Source organism: Lipotes vexillifer, unplaced genomic scaffold (assembly GCF_000442215.2).
Source record: "Lipotes vexillifer unplaced genomic scaffold, Lipotes_vexillifer_v1.1 scaffold1028, whole genome shotgun sequence".
NCBI lineage: Eukaryota > Metazoa > Chordata > Mammalia > Artiodactyla > Lipotidae > Lipotes > Lipotes vexillifer.
This window is the reverse complement of record NW_006779287.1, coordinates 402,371-426,226: the sequence shown is the minus strand read 5'-3', so window position 1 is coordinate 426,226 and position 23,856 is coordinate 402,371. Positions and strand designations below refer to the sequence as shown.

Below are 23,856 nucleotides of genomic sequence, written 5' to 3'. Positions count from 1 at the left end.
AATGAAATGATGATCTATAACTTAACAGCTATAACAACCCTAAAGTAGCAAAATAATATGTTCTGCCTTTAGAATAAGACATTCTAAAGTGATCAGTTGTTTGGAAATTTGAAAGACAAGAAAATTCATCTTTCATTTCTAGTCTCTGAATAAACATGAAAAGGAAGATGAAAATTGAGTTAGCTGCATGAATGAACATTCTTTCACTTATGTTAAATTGACTGAAAAAAATCAATTTTGTTTTTCTTTAGAAAATATTTCATATTTTCGGCCATAAGCACTTTTAAAATATGTGTTTTTAAAAAAGTTCTTTAATATGATATGGTCCAAGAAAATATCTGAACTTTGGGCATTTTTTCAGCTGTTACCTTCCAAAAAAAAACCCTCTAATTTAAAAACAAAAACAAACATACCCATATATGACACATCCTAAGAATTCAGTTCATGTTTATAAACTGAAGCAACAATAAGTTCTAAGGTATCATCAGAATTAATATCATTAATTAAGATATCATCAGAATTAATATCATTAATTAATAAACACAACTTTTAAATTTATCAACAATTTTAAGTTATGACAAATATAAATTTTTATATAGCATATAATGAAAATGAACATTTTGTCAAAAATTCTTCACCATCATCCTTAATATCATATAAAATAGCATTTTCCTGATTACTGGTAGAAATCATTTGAACTGATCTAAGTCAATTCACAATGGATCTGTGGCATTAAACTCATGAACCCACAGCATTTCTGAGGTTTGCACTCCAACTATACATAAAAATAATGTGTCTCTTTGACATTTCAGATTCCATTGGCTTATCTGTTCAACTGATTTTAAATTAATATTATATATTAATGTATATGATTATTAATTATTATCCTGAGCATTTTCCATGGTATTATGCATTCTCAAAAAGCATGCTATTGAATAGTATGATTTTATCATGTTGTATTAATAGCAACATTTTTAACTTTTTAACCCCTTAAAAGCTTTTTTATTATTATGGAAATTTTCAAATATAAGTAATGAGAATAATATAATGAACCACCATGTCCTACAGCCCAGCTCAATTATCTATATTTTGCCATTTTTGTCTCCTTTAGTGGCCTATCCACTTTTTTTCTTTTTATCCCTTTGTAATATTTTAATGCAAATCCCTAACATTGTGTCATTTCACTAGTAAATACTCAAGTATGTATCTCTTACTGATAAAGTTTTTAAAATGTATCAGATATTTTGTAGAATTCGCCAGTGAAGCAATCTAGGCACAGAGTATCACTGGAGGGAAGGTTTTTAACAACAGACATAATTTCTTTAAGAGATATAGAGGTATTCAAGTTACCTATTTCTTCTTCAGTGAGCTTTGGAAGTTTGCATCTTTCAAATAAATTTTCCATTTCATCTAACTTGTTGAATTTAGAGGCATAAAGATGTCCATAATATTCGCTTGTTATCCTTTTAATATCTGGAGAATCTGTAGCTATGTTACTCCTCTGAGTCATGGTATTGGCAATTTCTCTCTCTCTCTTAAGTAGTCTGAATAGAGATTTATCGAGTTTATCAAAGAACCAGCTTTTGCTTTCATTAATTTTCTTTTTTTTGTTTTCCATTACATTGATATCCACTTTGATCTTTATAATTTCCTTTCCTCTGCTTACTTTGAGTTTAATTTGCTTTTCTTTTTTCAAGTTGCATAAGGCAGAAGCTAAGGTCCTTGATTAGAGACCTTTTTTTTTTTATACAGGTGTTTGGTGGTATTTAAAGTAAATACTTTAGTAGCATCACACTAAACCTGATGTGTTGTGTTTTCATTCTCATTCAGTTCAAAATATTTTCTTATTTCTCTTTTGATTTCTTCTTTACTCATGGGTTATTTAGGACTGGATGAGCAAGGAAGGGAGAGCATACTCCAATCTCTGGGGTTTTCTATGCAAGTTCTCTCCACTCTGGTACTCTGTCCTCTGAATTCTGGCTATCCTGGAGACCAGGATTTTCGGTTCTGTCTCAACTCAGATAGTCTGCTGAGTTTTGCCTGGATTATCCCTCTCTGTGCTACAAGCTGGAAACTCTTCCAACATACTAGACGAAGGCAAGCATAGGGCTTCTCTTGTTTGTTTCTTAGATCTCAGGGATCACTGTCCTTGGTTGTCTGATATCCAGTGTCTTAAAGACCATTGTTTCATATATTTTGTCAGTTTTTCTAGGTTGTTTCAGGGAAGAGAGTAAATCTGGTCCCCTCTACTCCATCTTAACTGGAAGAAGAAATCCAGTTCTGTTTTGTTTTTTTTATAGATCATTGTAAACTTATTATTTTTATACATCTGTTTTAATCCATTTCAGCCATTTTCCTTTTTGATGCTCAACGTATCCCAGCTTAGGCCAGTGAGAGGCACCTCATGTTGGCTTTTGGGTCCTTTGACATGTTCCTATTAGTCCTTAATGTGGCAAATGATATTTAGGCACTACAGTCTAGTCACTAGGGGTTAACTATACATTTGCATTTGCTGAACTTGTTTTTGAAAAGTGGGAAGGAGAGCAAAAGTGCAAGATAGAAATATTTTACATTTATAAGTAGGTACACAGCAGTGAAAAGAACACACCTGTATTGGAGGAAGCTCAATTCTGCCGGATACAAGTCATTAACGTTCTCAACTGTTAGAGACCTCAAAAGTTCTTATCATTGCTTCCAAACCCACTCTGGTAAAGCTGACTTTATCTTCTCAACCTGTGGGCATTCAGTCTTGGCTACTTCTGGACTCTCATTTACATAGTAACAGCAGCTTAGAAGGAAGGCCTCTTACTTCAATATTGCTTGATATTAGCAGAATCTATCTGAAGACTAAGGGTGTGTCATCAATACTAAGGGTGTGTCATCAATAAATAGAGGCCAGGCAAGACTGAGAGCATCAAAGTAAAATTAAGTCCACGAGACCACAGTAATAGAATATCAATATTCTTCCATTTATTCCCAATCTTCTGTCTTCTTGCCCTTGATTTAACAATCTAAGATGTCACAAATCCCCAGTTTTCCCTTCTAACTTACTAAAGACTTGACATTCCTTAGTTTCAGTGACAGCCACTCACAGTCCCGTCCAGGCCAATGACTCAAATTCAGAGATTTGTTTGGCTGTAAGAAACTCTAGAGATAGATCACCTAATACAGGCACATCTCTTCATAGGAGGAAACTAAGGCACAGGGATTTTATGGCACCTGCTTCTAGAAAGTAGCAAACTTAGAGCCAGAGACTTAGTAAAGTAATAACTTGGAGAGATTTTCTAAATCATATAAAATTAAATGTATTTATACCAGTAACTCTCAACACTCTGTATCTCATATCTCCCTAATCATTTATTTAAGAATTACATACCATGTTGATAATAAATTATTTAGAGCTATATACCATGATTATAATAAGGGTAACACAACTTTCTAGGAACATTTATATATTTACAAACATTTGGTGAATGTAAATTGCATTTTGTATAATGTCTTAGTAGAAAAACACTATCAGAATGCAAATATTTTAACAAAAAAGCTTTTATTTTATTAAAACTTGAGTTCTACTCTTGGCTTTTAAGAGATAGGATAACTAAAATAGCTTTGCAAAAGTTAAGCATGTTTAAAATGCTATCTTGCCTTTACTTGAATCCATGAAACTAAGCAATATTATGCCACAAACCAGTCTTCTCATCAAAACAAATACTGTGCTGAGCAAGAAAGATGCTCCTAAAACGCTGTGGACCAGCTTTGATATGAATCCAGTAGATTCTGACTGCTAGCAGGCCAAAACACCAATCCTGGTATATAATCTTCAGAATAATCTTCTCAGCAAATTAAGTTTTCCAAAGCTGACATTTGCTATCGTTGCTATTTTGTCACAGAAAATAATTCTGATCTTTTAAGTACCAGTGTACAATAATTTTTGGCCATCTCAAAATGCTCAGGGAAGCACTTACTGATCTAATAAGTCTTGCTTTGTCTTTAATGAGTACAATTTCAAGTGATCGTAAAAAGCCCACATACGGTCATTATAACCCTTGTTGTGCACAATCTGTTCATCCAAAGGCATTTCTACTCCACACCATAAACAGCATTAGATGTGACTAGAAAAATATTCATCTATCAAAATGTTCAGGCCAAGGTTATAGAAAATGAATAAAAAATTATGGTTACATATGGTCTTGGTTACACTGAGATGTTTTGATAGAGCAATAAGAGAGAATAACGTGCCTATCCTCTCTGCTGGCTTTAGGTTCTGATCCTCAAAATATAGTTAAAGCTGATCAGTCATTTAAGACACAGAACAACCACAGGTTCTGTTTCAGATACACTAGACTAGAACAGTGATTTGATTTTTTTTTTCAAAGTTTGCTCTGATTTTCCAGCAATTTAGATATTGTAGCACCTATTTTAATAATAGTAGCTAAAGTTTACTTAGCACTTACTGTGGTTTCGAAACTGAGGCAAGCATCTTGCATATATTACTTCAAATAATTCCCTGAAAAATAATTTGCTCACTTAGGTAATAAATGGCAGAGCCAAGATTCAAACACAAGCTGACAACAGAGCCCAGACTCCTATCCATTGGGCCTTATTGCCATAGTTCTAGGTAACTCGTAAACATTTGCTCTTTTCCTAGGAAGAAAGAAAAACATTATATCCCCCTAAACTGTAAGCTTGAAGAGACCTGACAAATTTCAGATAATACACAAGTAAATTTTATAGTAGTCAGTTTTCTAAAGCATATATATAAGAATTAGCTCCTAATTATTTTAGAACTCTGAAAAACAGCAGAGATGACACACTGAAAGGGAGAGATTACAAAGGAACTGGTATTTTCATTATTGCTAAAATATGAGATTTCATATATTTGGTATATAAGTAAACTCTCTGAACTATAAAGTTAATTTTTGACATACATTTGCTTCTCTTTTCACGTTACATACTCAACTTAATCATATGCACTGACCATATTCACTTCTTAAAAGCCAAATGCTCAGAAGATCTAATGATATGTGACCAGTGAACACTTTCATCAAAATATCTTCTAACACAATACATTAACATCTCAATATGTTTTGTCATATATATCAGTTTCTTTAATGTATACATTTCATAGTCATTAGCAAATGAAAAAGCAAAAAAGTTTCTTGTTTAAATGAATGTACCATTTCAGAAAGGATAGATTTTGTATTGTTGCCTTAAACTGTTTTTAATTTTACCAAACACTACTCACACTTCTATAATGGTCTGAGTAGTCCTCATTCAAGTACGTATAACATTGCTAGGGCACTGATGTGAATGATACTTGGAAAACTAAGGAGGCGTAGCCACGGTTCCTACCTTGGTTAGATGAATGACTCCTTTAGAAGTAACTGAACAACCCATGAAGCCAACGTACTGAAGTTCAGGACAGTGCTCAGCAAATGCTTTCACCGACTGATCTGTCACCTAGGGAAGAGACATGAAGAAAGTCAAGATGGCATTACAGTGAGTGAATTTAAGGATTTGGCTATGGCAAATTCCCTCTGCCTTACCTTGCATCATTAATATTTCCCTTTCCAATGGATCATTTGAATCCATATACAGACATGCTGCAATATGTCCTGTGGTTTTTCTTTTAAATCCTCCCTCAACCCCATAATCCCTTTCTATCACCCCACGTTTGTTTACTTCTTCACAGAAAATGTCTCAGAGATGTCAACACTATCTACCTCCACTTCTTCGCATCTCTCTCAAAAGATATGTACATATTTTATTGACATACACTTCACAAACTACAAAATTCACCCCTTCAAAAGGAACAGTTCAGTGGTTTTTAGCATATTCACAAGTTGTACAACCATCACCAATATCTCATTCCAGAACATGTTCTTTACCCCAAGAAGAAACCTCATGCCCATTAGCAGTCACTCCCCTATTCCAACTCCAGCCTCCAGCCCCTGGCAATTTTCTGTCACTATGAATTTGCCTAGTCTGGACATCTTTTATAACTGAAATTGTACAATTGCTTCCTAAAGTGCAACAATGGTCTCTTTATAAGGTTTCTCCCTACAAGTGTTTCTTCCAAGAAATCTGGTTTTGCCGCTCACTGCTTCAAATTCCTCAGATTTGGATGGTGTGATGGTTAATTTTATGTGTCCCCCTGACTACACAATGAGGCACCAAGATATCTGATTAAACATTATTCTGGGTATCTCTGAGGGTGTTTCTGGATGAGATTAACATTTAAAACAGTAGACTGTGTAAAGCAGATTGCTCTCCCCAAGGTGACCACTCAACCGTAGTCACATCCAATCTGTTGAAGGTCTGAATGGAACAAAAAGGTTGAGTGAAGGAAAATTTGCTCGCTCTCTCTCCCTTTCTCTCTCTCTGCCTTGTCTTCAAGTTGAGACACCAGTTTCCTACCTTTAGACTCAAACTTATATCATCGGCTCTCCTGGTTCCTATGCATTCACACTCAGACTAGAAGTACACCATCAGCTTTCCTTGTTCTCCAGATTGCCGATTTGGGGACTTCTCAGCCTCCATAGTTATATGAGCCAATTCCTTACAATAATCTCTTTTACAAACACACACACACACACACACACACACACACACACACACACACACCTCATACTAATTCCGATTCTCTGAAGAACCTTACCTAATGTAATACATATTAGAATCCCCTGAGGAGTTTAGTAAAATCTCAGAGCCAACAGGGGTGTGGCCCAAGGATCTGTATTTTTAACAAGCCCCTAAGAGACTCTTAGGGATGTGAAAACTTGAGGCCCCAGAGCTGGAAAGAAGTTACACTGACAGCTTTTGGCATTTCTACATGGCCCTGCTTTAAACAAAGGGCAGACTGAAATTCCTTTTTTGTCTCCCTCAACCTCCAAAAACTTTCCATGTGTAAAATTATCTTCTTATAATTGTGCTAACATTTTCTTCACTGTTCCACAAAGTTGTAGCTTATTAAAGAAGGTCCAAATATTCTCTATCATAGGCTTAATTTCAGATTCACTTTCCTCACAGTCAAGATGAAATCAACAAGTTAAACACCACTGTTAGTTTTTCAAACAGCAGTGACTTGCATCTCCTTTGCATTAAATTTAATATGGGTGACTCTTACTTTGTATCTTCCTTATCTATTCTGAGTAGATATTGGAAAATAAACATACGTGGGTAGCATTAATTCTGAAACAACCCAAGAACATTTTCCTAAAATAGTGAAACCAACAGCATCCATGGTACATCTGATAAAAGATTAATTCTGCCCTCAAAAGTAAAGTATCCTTCAGCAGATTAAGAGTAAGGGTGCCATTGATAAATTAAAAATGGGCCTTCCTGACACTCAGCTTTCTAAAAACATTATGTTAACAAAGAATATTTAAGGCACTAAAACTGCCTGAAGCTTTAGTGAAAACAAACTTCTATTAAAAAGTGGGGTGGCGGGGGAAGATGAGAGAGAACAAAGGTTAAATAACTATGGCCATTTGGTTAAATAACCCTGCCTAATCTCACTCTAACATCAGGCTTCTCCTAGGTCCATCTTCAAAAGGGGGAAGAGGAATTCAGATAAGGATTAAGGACACAAAGAAGCTCAAGTCCAAGGTGTTAGAGCTTTCAGAGAGAAGAAAAAAAGGTATTAAAATGTGCTTGGTGGGTCTTTCTCTTTCAGCTCAAGGAATCAGAATAAGAGAGCTCGAAGGAGCCTCCAGCATCAACAGAGTCCTATAAGCCAAACAAGACCACAGTAAGTCCTTGGAGTATAGAAACACTCTTAGTAGGCTTAGATGTGTTTTAGGAGACTTAATAAAAGGCCTTAAACTTAAACAGTTGTGCAACCAATACCAGGATCCAGTTGTAGAACACATGCATCGCACCACCCCCAAAATTCCCTTTATCTCTTATGCCCATATGTTCAATCACAGCTCCCACTCCTAGACAACCATGCTTTACACATCCATACCTGCCTTTTCTAGAAATTTCATATAGAGTTCTATCATAAGTAGTCTTTTGTATCTAGCTTCTTTCACTAGTGTAATGTTTTTGAGATTCATCCTTGGTGTTACATGTTTATTGCTGAGTAGAATTGCACTGTAGGACTATACTACATTTTGTTTATCTGCTTACCAGTTGATAAACATTTTAATTGTTTCCAGTTTGGAGCTTTGATAAATAATGCTTCTGTGATCATTCACATACAAGTCTTGGTATGGACATTATGTTTCATTTCTCTTGTGTAAATATCTAGGAGTGGAATTACTGAGTCATGTGATAAGTATAAGCTTAATTTTTTTACACATTTTCAAAATCTGGTTGTTTTCTTATTAAGTTGTAAGAGTTCTTTATATAACTCGAATACAAGTCCTTTATCAGATACTCGTTTCACAAATATTTTCTTCCATTCTGTGCCTTGTCTTTTCATTTCCTTAATGGTGGTCTTAGCTCTAACATTTAGGTCTATGGTGCTCTTGGAGTTGATTTTTGTGAACAGTGTGAAAGGTTCATTTTTTTTTTTTTTTTGCATATGAATTGCCCCAGCGCTTTTTGTTGAAAAGACACCTGTAACGGTTTGATTTTGAAGGATTATACTTACTCACAGACTGTGGGAAAAGCAGGCAGTAGAAAAGAATTCGTATGCAGAGAGAAATGTGGCTCAGGATTTGGAAAGTAGTATCGGAAAATCAGGGGGGAATGAGATCAGCTTGCAAAGCAGATTTTGATCTTTTAGTCAAAGCTGTGATGGAGATAAAGAGGACGATGAACCTCAGATTCAATAGTGTCATCTCTTCACATGACAGACGTAGAGAAGACCGTCTCCTTAAGCTGGCATTCTAAAAGCCAGCCTATACTTTTATAGCGGCATGGAAAGCACGCAAGTGCATTTAGTGTTACAAGGTGGAAAAGCCCTGGTGATAAGGAATATCTATTGTGCCTTCAGAGTCACAAGAACCATGAAAAGCCTCAATAATATAAACACACACAAAGATTCCTGTAGAGCCTCCATTTGTGAACCTTAAGGGGGCCTTCTCTAGTTGCTAAACCCTAAGCAAATGAAAACCAGAAACACAGGGGGCAGAGGGAAAAGGAAAATGTTAGTTCTCATAAGCTCTTGAAAGCTGAACTCAGAAATCCTTTGAGGGTGGTTTCTTGTGAGATCAAATGTGGCTACAAGAGAGAAACCTCTCCAGGAAGTAGAAACAATAGGCCTAGAAAATTCTAAAATGGGGCAAATGTAATAGCCACTGTGTTAGAAGTGTTCATACATGACTAAACTATTCTGGACTAGAAGAAAGAGAAAGAACAGAAGGTGAGCAGTACAGGGTCACTAATTTTGCTTGGAGAGTTATTGTTTACAAATTTTTTTTTTTTGAATTGTTGAATCTAGGGATTCAGTTTCTGGACACAGCTCACTCTGTTGAGGTTTGGGGTACTAGTAGCCAAAGAGTTTAAGAGAGAGTAGATAATAAAATGGCTATATTTACTAAGGCCTTACTGTGTGCCTAGCTAAGTCCTCTCTATGCATCACAGGAGATGCTCATAATAGCCTCGAGAGGCAACATTATCCCCATTTAACAGGTGACTAAAATAAGCCTATTAGAGATTGACTTCCCCCAAATCAAATCACTAGCAGGTGGCAAAGTGGGGCTTTAAACTTTGGTCTTTTACGTTTTGAAACCCATGCCCTTTAACTTATGCACACTAGGTTGTGATTCATTTCATGGTGCTAATTTCACTCAAAAGCAAATTTAAGGCCCTCCCTTTAGCCCCAGAGTAGAGTGAAAAGGATCAAGGCACAGTAGGTCTACTTTTTAAAGAATTTCCTGAAGAGAAGTGCTTCCCTTGATTACTTTTTTCATCTCCTATAGGTAGACCAGGTGTGCTGCCAATGCCGTGATAGTCCTGTATATCCTGAGAACCCTCCCAAAAGAGGAAAGCATAGGAGAGGGCTGGGGTAGAGTCTGATTCAGAGGTGCTGAAGAAGCTGGATTAACGGTAGTGAATTATAAAACCACGTAAGTAGAACCTGATAACCCAGGAAAGCACTTTCACCTAAAAAGGATTAAAATTAAAGAATAAGAAAATAAGGATGGGAGAAGCTTTTACAAAAATTTCAGGATTCTAAATAAAGAGATGCAATTTATTCTTATTTTAAGACAAAAAGTTTTCTTGGAACATGGGAGGAGAGATCTATCTTTATCAGAGTAAGAATGAGTCAATGAAAAGGGTTTTGTAATCTGCACTGAAAGATTAACTTTTGGAAATGATGCTAGCGTATCTGGGGAGGAAAGGAATTTGTAGTACTAACTCTAAAAAGGTGGAGCAATCTTTGAACATTTTTATACTGCTGGCATCAAAGAACTGTTCTGTGTAATCCTACATGAGTGTCCTAAATAATATAAAAGTATTTTGTGACCTTGCTCAGAAAAAAAAAGTTTTCTCTAGACTTCACCCCAAACCTACTAATTCAGGACCCAGAAATATATACTTTTTTTTTTTTTTTTTTTTTTGCTGTACGCGGGCCTCTCACTGTTGTGGCCTCTCCCACTGTGGAGCACAGGCTCCGGACGCGCAGGCTCAGCGGCCATGGCTCACGGGCCCAGCCGCTGCGCGGCATGTGGGATCTTCCCGGACCGGGGCACGAACCTGTGTCCCCTGTATCGGCAGGCGGACTGTCAACCACTGCGCCACCAGGGAAGCCCCAGAAATATATACTTTTAATAAGTTCTCTTAAAGAGTCTTATGAAATCAATCCAGAAACAGTCCCACAACTAAATCTAACATTCACAACTAACTAGATCCTGCAAACATTAGTACTGAAGATGACCCTGGGTATACATGGGGCTATCTCTTTGCCATCTGTACTGACACCACAGACCACCATGGTCCAAGACATGTCCTCCTTCTCCTGGACATTTTCAATAGCTTGCACACTGGACCTCTTTCTGCCACTCTTGACCCCGCAAATCTGTTCTCCACCCATCAAGCCACAGTGATCTTTTTAAGTGCGAATCTGACCATGTCAGTCTGCCATTCAAAATGCTCCAATGGCACCAATTACTCCAAGAATAAAATCCCAACTCCTCTATAACCTACCAGGCCCTGCATAATCTGACTCCTCCCTAACTCTTCCACCTGTTTTCATCACCCCACCACCCCCTACCCTTGCTCACTAAGTGATGGTCTTCCCACCTATCCCATTTACTGCGCTAAGCCCGGTGCCTGGCACAGGGCCTGGCACACAACAGGGGCTCCAAAATGAAAAGGAGTGAATGAATGAAGTCCTGTCTTGATGCATGTTAATGCCTTGTGTCGATGTTGAAAAACAAGTCCTTTTTAATGCTAAGAAAATTTGATCTGTTGATCTTATTGGTTCCAAGTGCCATAAAGAAGCCATGGCTAAGAATGGGATATACAGCTTTCAAAGAAAGAAACAGCAGCACTTTGATTCTGGGGTGAACTGGAAAACGAATGGGAGGAAATTAGCAGGGTGACTACCTAATCTCACTTAGGACTTTAGGACCAATTCAAGGTCTTCTTTCCACCTCCAAGGACAAAGAGCAACAGGGATCAAGGACATAGTGAGTCTACTTCCTAAAGAATTTTCCAGGAAGAATGCTAACCTCATTACTTTTATTCATGTCTTTCAGCCAGAGTGGTCCGTGGGCCTATGGGGTGCCCTCACCTTCTGAATGCAAAATAAAGCCAGCATAAAGCAATCTGCTTAGGCTGGGTTCTAACTGAGCTTTATAACCGAAGGGCAAAAACATTTCCATGTGTTCCAGTTCAGCAAAATTCATCAGACTAGAAGAGTCGTATGATTCTGGGCAGAAGTCAGCCGGAGTAGAGTTTGGTTGTCTAAGTATCCCCTATTGGTTTAGGAAAGCAGAAGAGAAGTGACCCCGGTAGTCAATGGCTAGAATCAGCAGTACCTTCAAAACTGAAGAAAGCACATTTATAGTAAAGGGCTTATTTCACTCAGAGTTGCTCAGTCTCTTAAATCCCTTTAGTTCAACAAACATTTGAGTACCTACGATATGCACGATGCCTCATGTCAAGTACTAGTTCAGTATGAAGACGAGGTACAGAGAGCAGAGAGGAGACAGGCTGGGATATGAACAAGTATAGCTGCCACGACTACTAGCGAGATCCCTGGGAATACTGTAGCCTGTGTGCTGCATCCCAGTCTAGTTTAGTTCAGTTTCCCAGGACCTTCTGACTAGATGTGAAACCAAGTATGAAGAGGTGACTGGACTATGGAGGGTTGAAAGCCTGGCAGAATGGTTATGACTTGATATGGGAGGGAGGGAGGGAGGGAATCTATTTTATTGGTAACACGAGTAACACAGGGATTAAAAAACTGTAAGGTCCCCTTGAGTTCTGGCATACTGCAGGCACATAACTGATGGAGCCATTCATTGAAGACTCTAACGGAAGGGTGATAAAGGGAAAGTTGTACTTCAGACTCCAGCAGGTGTACCCAGGACCAGCTACAGGGATATTCTGGACTCAGAGAGGCTGCCAGTGGACTATGGCTGCAGCAGGGTCCCTACCCCGACGTGAACAGTAGCATACCACACAGAGGGGTACCTCAGTGAGGCCTAGGCACGTGCCAGAGTCAGAAAGCATCCACGTCTAACAACAGACAAAGAAGTACTATGTGACGTACTGTGATGATAAAAGCCCCAAATGAAGAAATTTTACTTAGATACCAAGTAACCATATATTATACTTGTAGGAGCTTTAAAATGGAACACAAAATTTCTCCATTGCTTTAGTGGAGTCTTCAAACTCTATGAAAAAATTCTTTTTCATTTTCACCTTCCTTTGTTTTTCTGTATTATTTTTCACAGGGTGTAGTGTACACCTACAATTAATGCACTAGAAAGTCCCCTCCTTTGAAACAGTTATAACAAAAACACAAAACAAATTGGTACTGATCATATCAAAGGAAATAGCTAAATATGGAGACAAAACACTTGGTATAGATTCACTTTATAAATCATTTCATTAAGACCTTTTCACTATGCTCTTTATGTAATAAAATTTTCATATCGTTAGTAAATTTTAAAAAGAAATCTAAAATAATGTTATTTAAACAGAAATAGTTTTCTTTTAAACTATGGTCAGACAACAATATTTACTGAGCAAATACTATGTGCCAAGTACTGTGTTACATACAATGATTAAGACAGACTGCCCTCATGAAGCTTACAATCTAGTGAGAAGAGTAAATGTTAAACATTTATTACAAGTGTGATAAAGAAGATGTGGCACATATGTACAATGGAACATTACTCAGCCATAAAAAGGAACAAAATTGAGTTATTTGTAATGAGGTGGATGGACCTAGAGTCTGTCACACAGAGTGGAGTAAGTCAGAAAGAGAAAAACAAATACCGTATGCTAACGCACATATATGGAATCTAAAAAAATGGTACTGATGAACCTAGTGGCAGAGCAGGAATAAAGAGGCAGACGTAGAGGACAGACTTGAGGATACGGTGGGGTTGGGGGAGGTGGGAGAGGAAGATGGAATGAAGTGAGAGAGTAGCACTGACATATATACACCACCAAATTTAAAATGGACAGCTAATGGGAAGCTGCTGTATAGCACAGGGAGATCAGCCCGATGCTTTGTGACGATCTGGAGGGGTAGGATAAGGGGGGTGGGTGGGAGGGAGGCTCAAGAGGGAGGGGATATGGGGATATATGTATACATATAGCTGATTCACTTTGTTGTACAGCAGAAACTAACACAAGATTGTAAAGCAATTATATTCCAATAAAGATATAAGAAAAAACATTTATTACAGGTGTGATCACTACTTTAATATAATCATTTGCAGTAGTCAATGAATTATTACTTTCTATATGTATGCCATAATTACATAGTACATGTAGAAAGAAGACAAAAATATGACTAAAAATTATACTCAATTATTACAAATAAGATTTTTCTCAAACATTTTAAGCTATTGCATGCCTGATATCATTATACACCTATATCATTTCAGTAGCAAGCTAGAATATGTATTGCTTTTATATATCATGAGAAAAAATAAGGATTGTTTAAGAACTCATATTTACTAATACAACTTTGCCTTTTAATTAGCATGACACAACTATTCCATTAAGCAAATCAGAAGCTCAAAACAGTAAAATTTTTTACCCTTTTATTATGAAAAATTTCAAAAATATAAAAAAGTAGAAAAAACAATACATAAAACTCCATTTACCAATCACCTAGCTTCAACAGTCACTAACTCATGGCCAACCTTATTTCATAAATAGCCCCATCCACTTCTAAAACATCACATTTATCAGTAAATATTTCAGTATATCTCTAACAATAGGCTCTTTAAAAAATCAGAGCCATAATACCCTTTTCATTCCAGCAAAAATGTTCATGTGAGACTTAATATGAAAAATGAACTATGTATAGTTTTATAGAGATAACAATCCAACACGGTAATTTAAAAATCTCATTAAAAATTTACCACAATTTTATAAAAACTGACCTTTTGTCAACAAAGGGCATTGAGATTCATAACTAATCATTTTCTAAAAGTCTAAAATTCCATTAGTGTCCAATGAGAATCTGATCATTTGATTGCTTATTTGACCTTGCCTGATTTTTGCTCATCCTGTCTTGCTTAATGTTAGTCTGGGTTTGGAAAAGTCAGATTGGCTGATAAAAAGAGATTTGTAAGTTATGCATTAAAGTATTGTGAAAGGGAAAGACATTGGTCCAGAACTAATGGCATAGATATGTGTCCCTATTAAAAAGATCTATGGTAAGTTAGGTATGACTCAACCACTTTCCTTTAATATTCTGACCAAGTTTCTTTGATGAATACTGCTTTATTTTATTGAAATAATATTTGGGTAATGTAAATGAAACAGAACAATTAGTCTACTCTGCATCTGCTCATCCTTTAAGTAATGAAAGGAGTAATCTGAAAAGAAATCTACTAACCTAACAGCCATAGTTGTATTCAGCAATAATATTTACAAAGCATTTTCTAGTACACATATACATCTGTCCACTCACCCAGTTAGATATACAGGAAGGTGTAATTTCCATTTTACAAATGGAAGAAACAGAGAAGTTAAAGTAATCTGTACAGGGTTACATAGGAGCCCAGTACTCTTTTCATTAGAACATAACAATATACTTAAAATACAACCAAAGAATCTATATGAGCACTAAATTTGAGACCTTAAACATAATTGATAATAAAGTAGTTGCTTCATAAACATACAATTAATTCTTTGGTCACATCACAGAAAATATGTTTTAATTCTCTGAAAATAAAGTCTCTTCCATTCTGTCAAGCTTTATTTCATTCCTAAATAAAACTTTTAAATTAAGAGATATGGTTAGTTTGAGGATTCATTTCAAAGAGTATAAGGAGAAAATCATAAGAATATGACTGAAGGCTACATTAAATCCACCAGGCAGATCACTTACCAAAATTTGATTGTGTTGATGTATCATGAGTTATGTAAGAAAACAGGAAAAAACAGAAGTAGTAAACACAACTTGAATTCTGAATCATCTAACTTTCATTGAGGTTTCATCGCAAAGGGTGAAATGAACTTAAGTCCCAGAAGGCTAACACACAAAAAACAGGGGAAGTACTCTGAATAGCAGAAGAGCTAGTGAGTGTTTCAAAAGGCACGCTAAGATTCACAAAGCAAGGGAAAAGCCACCATTATAAGGTAACTTAGACTTCCAAACCATCTGGGTTCTCTCCTTTTCTATATAATTGGGCATTCTCTGCTTCCTTCCTCAACCTCTGCCTGAATATATCTTCCTCTCCAGGACATTTGCTGTCCTCTCCCCTTTCCTGTGTTTCCATCTGTCACCTTACCTCCTTTCTCTGGTTCTTCCCTTTCCTCTTCCTCATGTTTCTTCTGAATCTTTTATGCCCACTGTCACACCTTTCTTAACTGGCTGGTCATAATATGGAATGAAAGCATTTTAAATATAATTATTGTACTAATTTCAAATCAATGATATTAAACTTTTTATTTATCTCAAAAAGAAATGTAAGATTATCTGACTGCATGAAATCACTGAACTCAGACTGGGTTGCAATCCAGCTCCACATCTTACTAGCTTACTATCTTAAAGAAGTTATCTGTTTTCCAAAAAGTGTGAAAATGAGATAGAAACCTAATGGGGTTCTTGTGAGCATTCCAAGAGAATTCCCATGTGCTGGACACATACCATACAAAGTGCTTAATAAAGATTAGTCACTACTCAATGTATACACTTCCTTTCCCCAGTTCCATGGAGCTGTCACTTCAAACATTATTGTACAAAATTAACTTTTATTCCTATCATTATACTTGATAGAATATAAAGCAGCATTTAATGATAGTCTCTGTTATGATATGTCCCACCTACCTACCACTGGGCCATTAGAAATAGAAATGACAAAAGAAAAAGAAATAGAAATGACAATACATAAACTGTCTATTCTATATTTGTTCACCAGGCTGAAGTATCGATGGAAAAATGTAAGTTAAATGAGACTTTCATTCAGTAAAATAAAAGTTAAAAGTTTAACTGTACGAAACAAGTTTACCTGTACTTTGTAATATATCTAAAATTATAGATAATAAAAGGAAGTAATCCAAATAACCTTATATCTCTAAGGGTATATTGATTCTACTTTTAATGTTTTAACTTGACAATACTCTAACAGCCCCTGGAGATGACAGCACATTCTTACTGTTGTTAAAGGCTTTGGAAAGCACAACAAAGTATATACACCCACATTGGGCTTTGTAATGCTCCTAAATATCCAATGTCTTATATAATAAGTAGAATAGCAAAGTTTCTTACCTGTGATTATAAGGAATTTAACTCATCAATATATAATCAGTTTGATTTATTATAAGTATAATATTCTATAACCACAAGGAACCACCTCCTCCCTGGGAGGCTGATGCATAGTTTGCAAAAAGAAAATACATACAAGCAAGAGCACGACCTTCAAAAAGTCACTTGTGTTTGTGAAAATATTTCAGATTAATATTTTAACAAGAGAAAAATGCTTCCCAGGATGAATAAAATCTAACCAAGGTATAAAGTCCTATAACAATCCATGTTTTAATCATAAATAAGAGCCAATAATCACCTGTTTAAAAAAAGCATACAAACACCCTAATGTATGAATATAGAACATTTCTTGCATATTCATGTTTCACATTCTTTAAACAAGAAAACCTATTATCAAAAAACAAAACCTAAAATTAGGTTATACATTTTTCATCACGTCAGACAAATGCATTCACAGCTCACTAAATGTTCGTTCTTACATTTCAAACAGCTTATAAAATCCCACCTCCTTTAATAAGGTTCCCACAATAACTGGAAGTAAGATGGCAAGTCCATCACCCACCCTGACCTAGTCCACTTGGTCCACACACTTAACCTTCACAGAGGAAGCCATGCCAAGTAACAAGAATGTGAGAAAAAGGCATTTCCCTTGTCAGTTTTGGCAGAATTAAAAAAAAAGTTATGTTTCATTTCATTTTTTGAAATCAGAAGCTCAGAAAGGGCAGAGCTCATGTTATACAACATCAAGACCCAGACTCATCTCTCCAGGAAAAAGGGGTCAAAGGAGGTTTTTAAGTATTTTCATAACATTCCCCAAGTCCAAGTTAACATATACCTTAACAGGGCTGGACAGATAGTAGGTGCTCATTAAACATTTATGGAATACATGAATGAATCAGTCAAATCTAGGAAAGGCAGGTACTAGAAAAACCATATCACTGGGGATGAAATGACAAGTATACTGCAGAATTTCTATGTTAAAAGTCAGTATTTGAGTGCCTATTTGCCAGGCACTGTGCTAGATGAGTTTTATTTACATTTATTTAAAGTACAGTGTAAAAGTCTTAAAGGTGTTACACATTTTTACCCAAAAAGAGCACATCTGGGGACTTCCTAGCAATAGGCTCAGCAGACAAAAGACGGATTTGTGGACCAGCATGCTCAATGTAGCAGTATTTGTAGTAACGAAAAAACACAGAAGCCTCCCAAATGTATTAAAATTAGGATAATGGTTAAATGATGGTATATATTTTTGATAGACTGCTATGTGGCCATGAAAGATCATATTTTCTTAAAATATTTAATGAAATCAGAAAATATAATGTAATTGAAAAAGCAGGATATATAATTATTAGGAGTTTAAACATCATTCTATTAAGTATATAAGCAGAGTGAAAAAACTGAGGAGATAAAATGTTAACTACCTCTTGGTAGTGGGATTATATGTGTGATTTTAATTTTCTTTATGTTCTTCTTGTCCAAAGTTCTACATCAACACTCCATTATCACAGAAAACAAATGCTAAAAAAGGAAAAAAAAACCATGGGAGAAGGCTTTTTAAAATTGATTCTCTTATGTTAACCTAAATAATTCTCATATAAGTTTAGAAAACTTGGGGACTTCCCTGGTGGTCCAGTGGTTAAGACTCCACGCTCACAATGCAGGGGACCCAGGTTCGATCCCTGGTCAGGGAACTAGATCCCACATTCCGCAACTAAGAGCCCACATGCAGCAACTAAAGATCCCGCAGGCGGCAACAAAGGTCCCACAGGCGGCAACAAAGGTCCCACGTGCCACAACTAAGACCCAGAGCAGCCAAAAATAAATAAATTAAATAAATAAGTAAATGTTTAAAAAATAAGTTTAGAAAATTTTAAGAAATAAAATGTAAATTTTCTTAAAATTTAGAAAAATAGGATGTAGATTATTTTAACCTATAAAATATTAGATATAAATTAGTACCATATGGGCTTCCCTGGTGGCGCAGTGGTTGAGAGTCCACCTGCCGATGCAGGGGACATGGGTTCGTGCCCTGGTCCAGGAAGATCCCACAGGCCACGGAACGGCTGGGCCCGTGAGCCATGGCCACTGAGCCTGCACGTCCGGAGCCTGTGCTCCGCAACGGGAGAGGCCACAACAGTGAGAGGCCCATACCGCAAAAAAAACCAACAACAAAAACCTTATTATCTGATTTTCTGATTATTGCCTTCCTAGTCGGTGTGAAGTGGTATTCCAGGATGGTTTTGATTTGCATTTCTCTAATGATTAATGATATCAAGCATCTTATCATGTCCTTATTGACCATTTGTATATCTTTTTTGGAGAAGTGTCTGTTCAAGTCTGTCTTAGTCCGTTTGGGCTGCTATAACAAAATACTGCAGATGGGGTGGCTTATAAACAACAGAAATTTATTGCTCATAGTTCTAGAGAAGGCACCAGCATGGTTGAATTCTGGTGAAGGCCCACTTCCTGGTTCATGGTTTGTGCCTTCTCACTGTGTCCTCACATGGTGGAAGAGGCTAGGGAACTCTCTGGAGCTTCTTTTAGAAGGCACTAATCCCATTCATGAGGCTTCTACCCTCATGACTTAAGCATCTCCCAAAGGCCCCATCTTCTAATATTATATTGGGCTTTAGGATTTCAAAAAATGAATTTTGGGGGGACACAAACATTGTGTAGTGCTTGTCATTTGGTAGCCACCAAACAAATGTTGGTTGAATTAAATGATACTAGTCATAGATGTGGAACTGGTATGTAGTAAACATTGATATCTGAAGGGGTTAATAACAACTGTTATATATTGAGTACTTACTAAGTGCCTGGTACTGTATTAAGCACTGACATGCTCATTATCTCATGTAATCCTTGTAATAATCCTATGAAACATACATTCTTCCCCCAATGTATAAAGTAAGACACTGAGGCTTAGACAGGCCAAGTAATTTGTCTAAGATTACACAGTTGATCTTGGATTAGAGCCCTTGGCTTCGATGGTAAGTGCTCATTTAAAGCACCATGTTCCCGGGAATTTCCTGGATGTCCATTAGTTAGGACTCAACACTTCAGCTACCGAGGGCCAGGGTTCGATCCCTGGTCAGGGAAAAAAAAAAAAAAAAAAAAAAAATTAGTACCATATTTCTCCCTGGCCTTTATTCTTCCATGCAATAAAAAGAAAATGTATTATAAAACAATATACAATACATCTAAATACACTTTGCTTGGGTAAGCCAAAAACAAGTTTTTGAAAATCTGTTTATATATTTCCCCATATATTGAAAAAATGTACATTTAAAAAAAATTGTCAAGAAACATAATACTATGTAGAGCCAATTCACTAGTTTAGACCCAAAATATAAAGCAAAAATTTAAAACACTGAATCACTGTTCCAACATATAACTGGACTGCAGAAAAAGACATACATCTAGAACACAGTATTAAAAGGTACTTGAAATGTACACAAATATGCAATGCTTAGTGGAGGGATATATTCCAGGAATTCTCAAAGCCAACGGCTTCGGCAACATGGTGATAATGTGCTTGTATTACACAGCTTCTCGCCTGTACTTTGTCTGAAAACAATAATCAAATATATCCCAGACCTCACTTGCATGGAATTATAAAATAGAGACACATTTGCTTTTAGTGACCTAATTAGGGAGCTAGAATTCCCCACTAGCCTGACTGATGGAAATTAGCATCTCTAAGTTTTCTCCATGGTCTTTTCTGGGATGCCCAAAGTAGTGACTCGCTCCTGCCCAAGTGCTCAGCTTTAGCTGCTGTCCCACAGGTGCTGACTTGCTCTGGTTCCTGTTGCCTCCGTGTGCCTTACAGCAGAGCCACTCAACAGAGCTCAAGGCTTTTCCTCCCTCTTATGATCACTCCAGTGTCATGGCATCGAAGTTCCTAGTCCTGGGAGTGCCAGAGCACTGCACAAGTGGAACCAGTGGCCTCTGCCCCAGTTCTGCCCCAAACCTCACCACCTGAGCCCCGATGGGGCCACCATCTCACAATGTCTGTCTGTCTCTCCATACACAGTTTCTTCAGTTTCTGTCCCTCTCCCTCTAAGCATAGGAATTAAAACCAAGTACCAGGGGGTTGAACGAGGAATAGATGCCATACAACTTGCACCTTCCCTTACTCCCCTACCACAAAGCTCTCCCTCTTCCTCATGTTTTCAAAATATGTGCATCAGGATCTGGCAAACGCTATATATATAAGCATATATAAAAAGAAATGGGCCAGCAGGATTCTAGCAGGAATCTACAACTTTAGGTGGTTAAGACTTGAAGTCACAAGGACTAGATTTGAGTCACTCATTTCACCTCATACCAGCTACATACTTAACTCTCCAAATCCCAATATTCTCATCTCAGTTACTGCAGTACCTACCCCCATTGAGTTGTGTGAGGATTAAAAAATATACTGCATGTAAAGAATTCATATAATACAAATTCAATATAATTGTATTCAAATAAATTGGTTCATTTGGTGAAAGAGGGAAAAGATTATATGTTAATCTGGGTGAAAACTAAGTTTCTGGAATTTCATAAAGAAAGAAACACTAAAGCATCAAAAGAAAAACATCTTTGTTCAATGAGATTTTTGGTTTAGTTAGTTGAAGAGGCTTGGCCTTTTGAAATTTTAAGCAATCTGTCCTTACCTAACATTGTAGAGTTCATTAACTATTTAGAGGAGGCAATGCAACATGACAAAGTAGTGTCTAACTGGGAGTCAGATTTTAATTTTAATTCAATTTACAAATGTTTATCATCAAGTATGTAAAAGCCCTGTGTAGTATGTATGTATGTGCAGTGGTGGTGAGGAGTAATGTACACAGATACCCATAATAACATGAGATAAATGCTAAAATAGCCATGCAAAAATTGCTTTTGGATCACAGAAGAGAAAGCAATTAGTTTTACACATTTGTCGGGGGGACCAAATGTTATCTTGAAAGTCACAAAGGAGAGACCTTTAAAAGATCATTTCAGGCATGGAGGTGAGGTAGGACCACTCAGAACAATAGGTACAAGGGCCCAGAGACGTGAATGTACAAAACATATGGTAAGAATGAAAAATCCAGGCATCAAATTCTGGCTCTGCCCTAGGCAGCACTGTGGCCACCTTGGACACATTATTCAATCTTCTATACCTCCGTTTTATATTCTGTAAAAATGGAGGTAAGACTATCAGATTACAGCTTTCTCATAAATAAGGTCACTTTCATAAAAATATAACCTATTATAGTTAACTTTGTTTTATGTGTTATCAGATTTCTTCTAATGTCAGATTTGAAATTTTAACTAATATGTCTTAAAAATTAATATATCTAAATTTTTGACACTCAAAGTTGAATTTTTAAAGTTTTGAGCATGTTTTAATTTTTACTCATAGAATTTAACTTTTACTGCCTTTTAAAAATCTTCAGGGTATTCATGGCTTCTGGGGGTTTGTATTATTTATCTGTATGAAGCTAGGAAGTGATGTGATTCATATTCGCCACATGTCAAGGATTAACATTCACACCAGCACGTCTCTTCTGGTTCCAGAATGAGATGTATTATCCTACTCTCCCCACCAAGTACAACAACAAAACAAAACAAAACAAAATCCTGGGCATGATATATAAAACAAACACATGTAGACTTTTCCTTTGGCTAGAAACAGCAGGACAGCAGGGTTTTCCTGAGGTTTGTTTTCGTTTTTGTTTTGGCCTGTGTTCACACTGGTTTTTCCAGGTTGCTAGCTTCTCCATGACCCAATGAGGGATGTGTGAGGCAAAAAGACAATCCAGGGTATTCACCACTGTGTTGTCCTCAGGTTCCCAGGGAAAGATCAAGAGATGCCAACACCATGATGATGCAGATGTTGGAATTATCTGACAAAAGTGTTAAATCAGACATTATAAAAAATGTTTCAGTAAACAAGTACAGTACAGACATTCTTGAAGCAAATTTTTAAAAAAGTCTCAGTAAAGAAACAGATGAAACAAGGAAGAACCAAATGGAAGTTTTAGAACCGAAAAGTAAAATAATCAAAAGGAAAAAAGTCACTGGATGGTCTCAAAAGCAAAATGAAGACGAAAGGAAAAAACCAGTAAAACGGAAGATAGAAAAATAGAAAGTACTCCCTCTGAAAAACACAGAGAAAACAGACTGCAGAAAATGTAATATTCATGTCATCAGTATTCCAGAAAAAAGAAGAGAAAGAATGTTGAACTAAAACAGTACTCAAAGAAATAATGGCAGAAATTTCCCCAAATTTGGTTAAAGAAATAAACCTACAAATTCAAAAAGATGAGTGAACCCCAAAAGAATAAAGAAACATGTGCCAGAACATATCATAATCAAACTACTAAAAACTAAAGACAAACAAATCTTGAAAGCAACAAAATCTCGCTATAGCTGGAATGTGAAAAACAATTCAATATTACAGCAGATTTCTCATCAGAAACCAAGGACACCAGATGGAAATGGGACAATATTTTTCAAGTGCTGAAAGAACTGTCAAGCCGAAATTCTATATCCAGAAAAAATATCCTTCAGAAGTGAATAGGAAACCAAGACATTCATTCAAACATGAAGAAAAACTTACAGAATTTCTTGCCAGCAGACCTACCCTGAAAAATAACAAGTAGTTCTTAAAAAGGAAAACAAATGATAAAGAAATCTTGGAACACTGGGAAGTAAGGAAGAGGAAGACGAAAAGTAACAATTTGGATCAATACAATATACTTTACTTCTCCTCTTGAGTTTTCTAAATTATATTTGATACTGAAACATTCAAGCAGGGATAGGCTGAGAAAAATTCAAAGCCAGGTTCAACCCATCCTAATCCTTCCTCCTTCCTATTCCTTTCTCTTTCTCAACTAACAAATGGACACACTGGTCTTGATCATGTGGCCTAGAGACCTAAGTCCTTCTTGACCCTGCACTACAATGTCTAGACATGCTTTATCCCTTTTACTGCTTTAAGAAAAGAGGATTTCAGTCTCTTTCCC

At 36.5% G+C, this 23,856-nt stretch overlaps 1 protein-coding gene across 1 annotated transcript in view; it reads right to left on the bottom strand.

The window, feature by feature from the left end:
- FBXL17 (F-box and leucine rich repeat protein 17) overlaps positions 1 to 23,856 on the bottom strand; it is a 487,979-nt gene that overhangs the window by 343,023 nt on the left and 121,100 nt on the right. Inside the window, exon 5 of the mRNA XM_007452559.1 lies at positions 5,353 to 5,460. Coding sequence (XP_007452621.1) covers positions 5,353 to 5,460 — 108 coding nt within the window. The remainder of the gene's footprint in view (positions 1 to 5,352; positions 5,461 to 23,856) is intronic.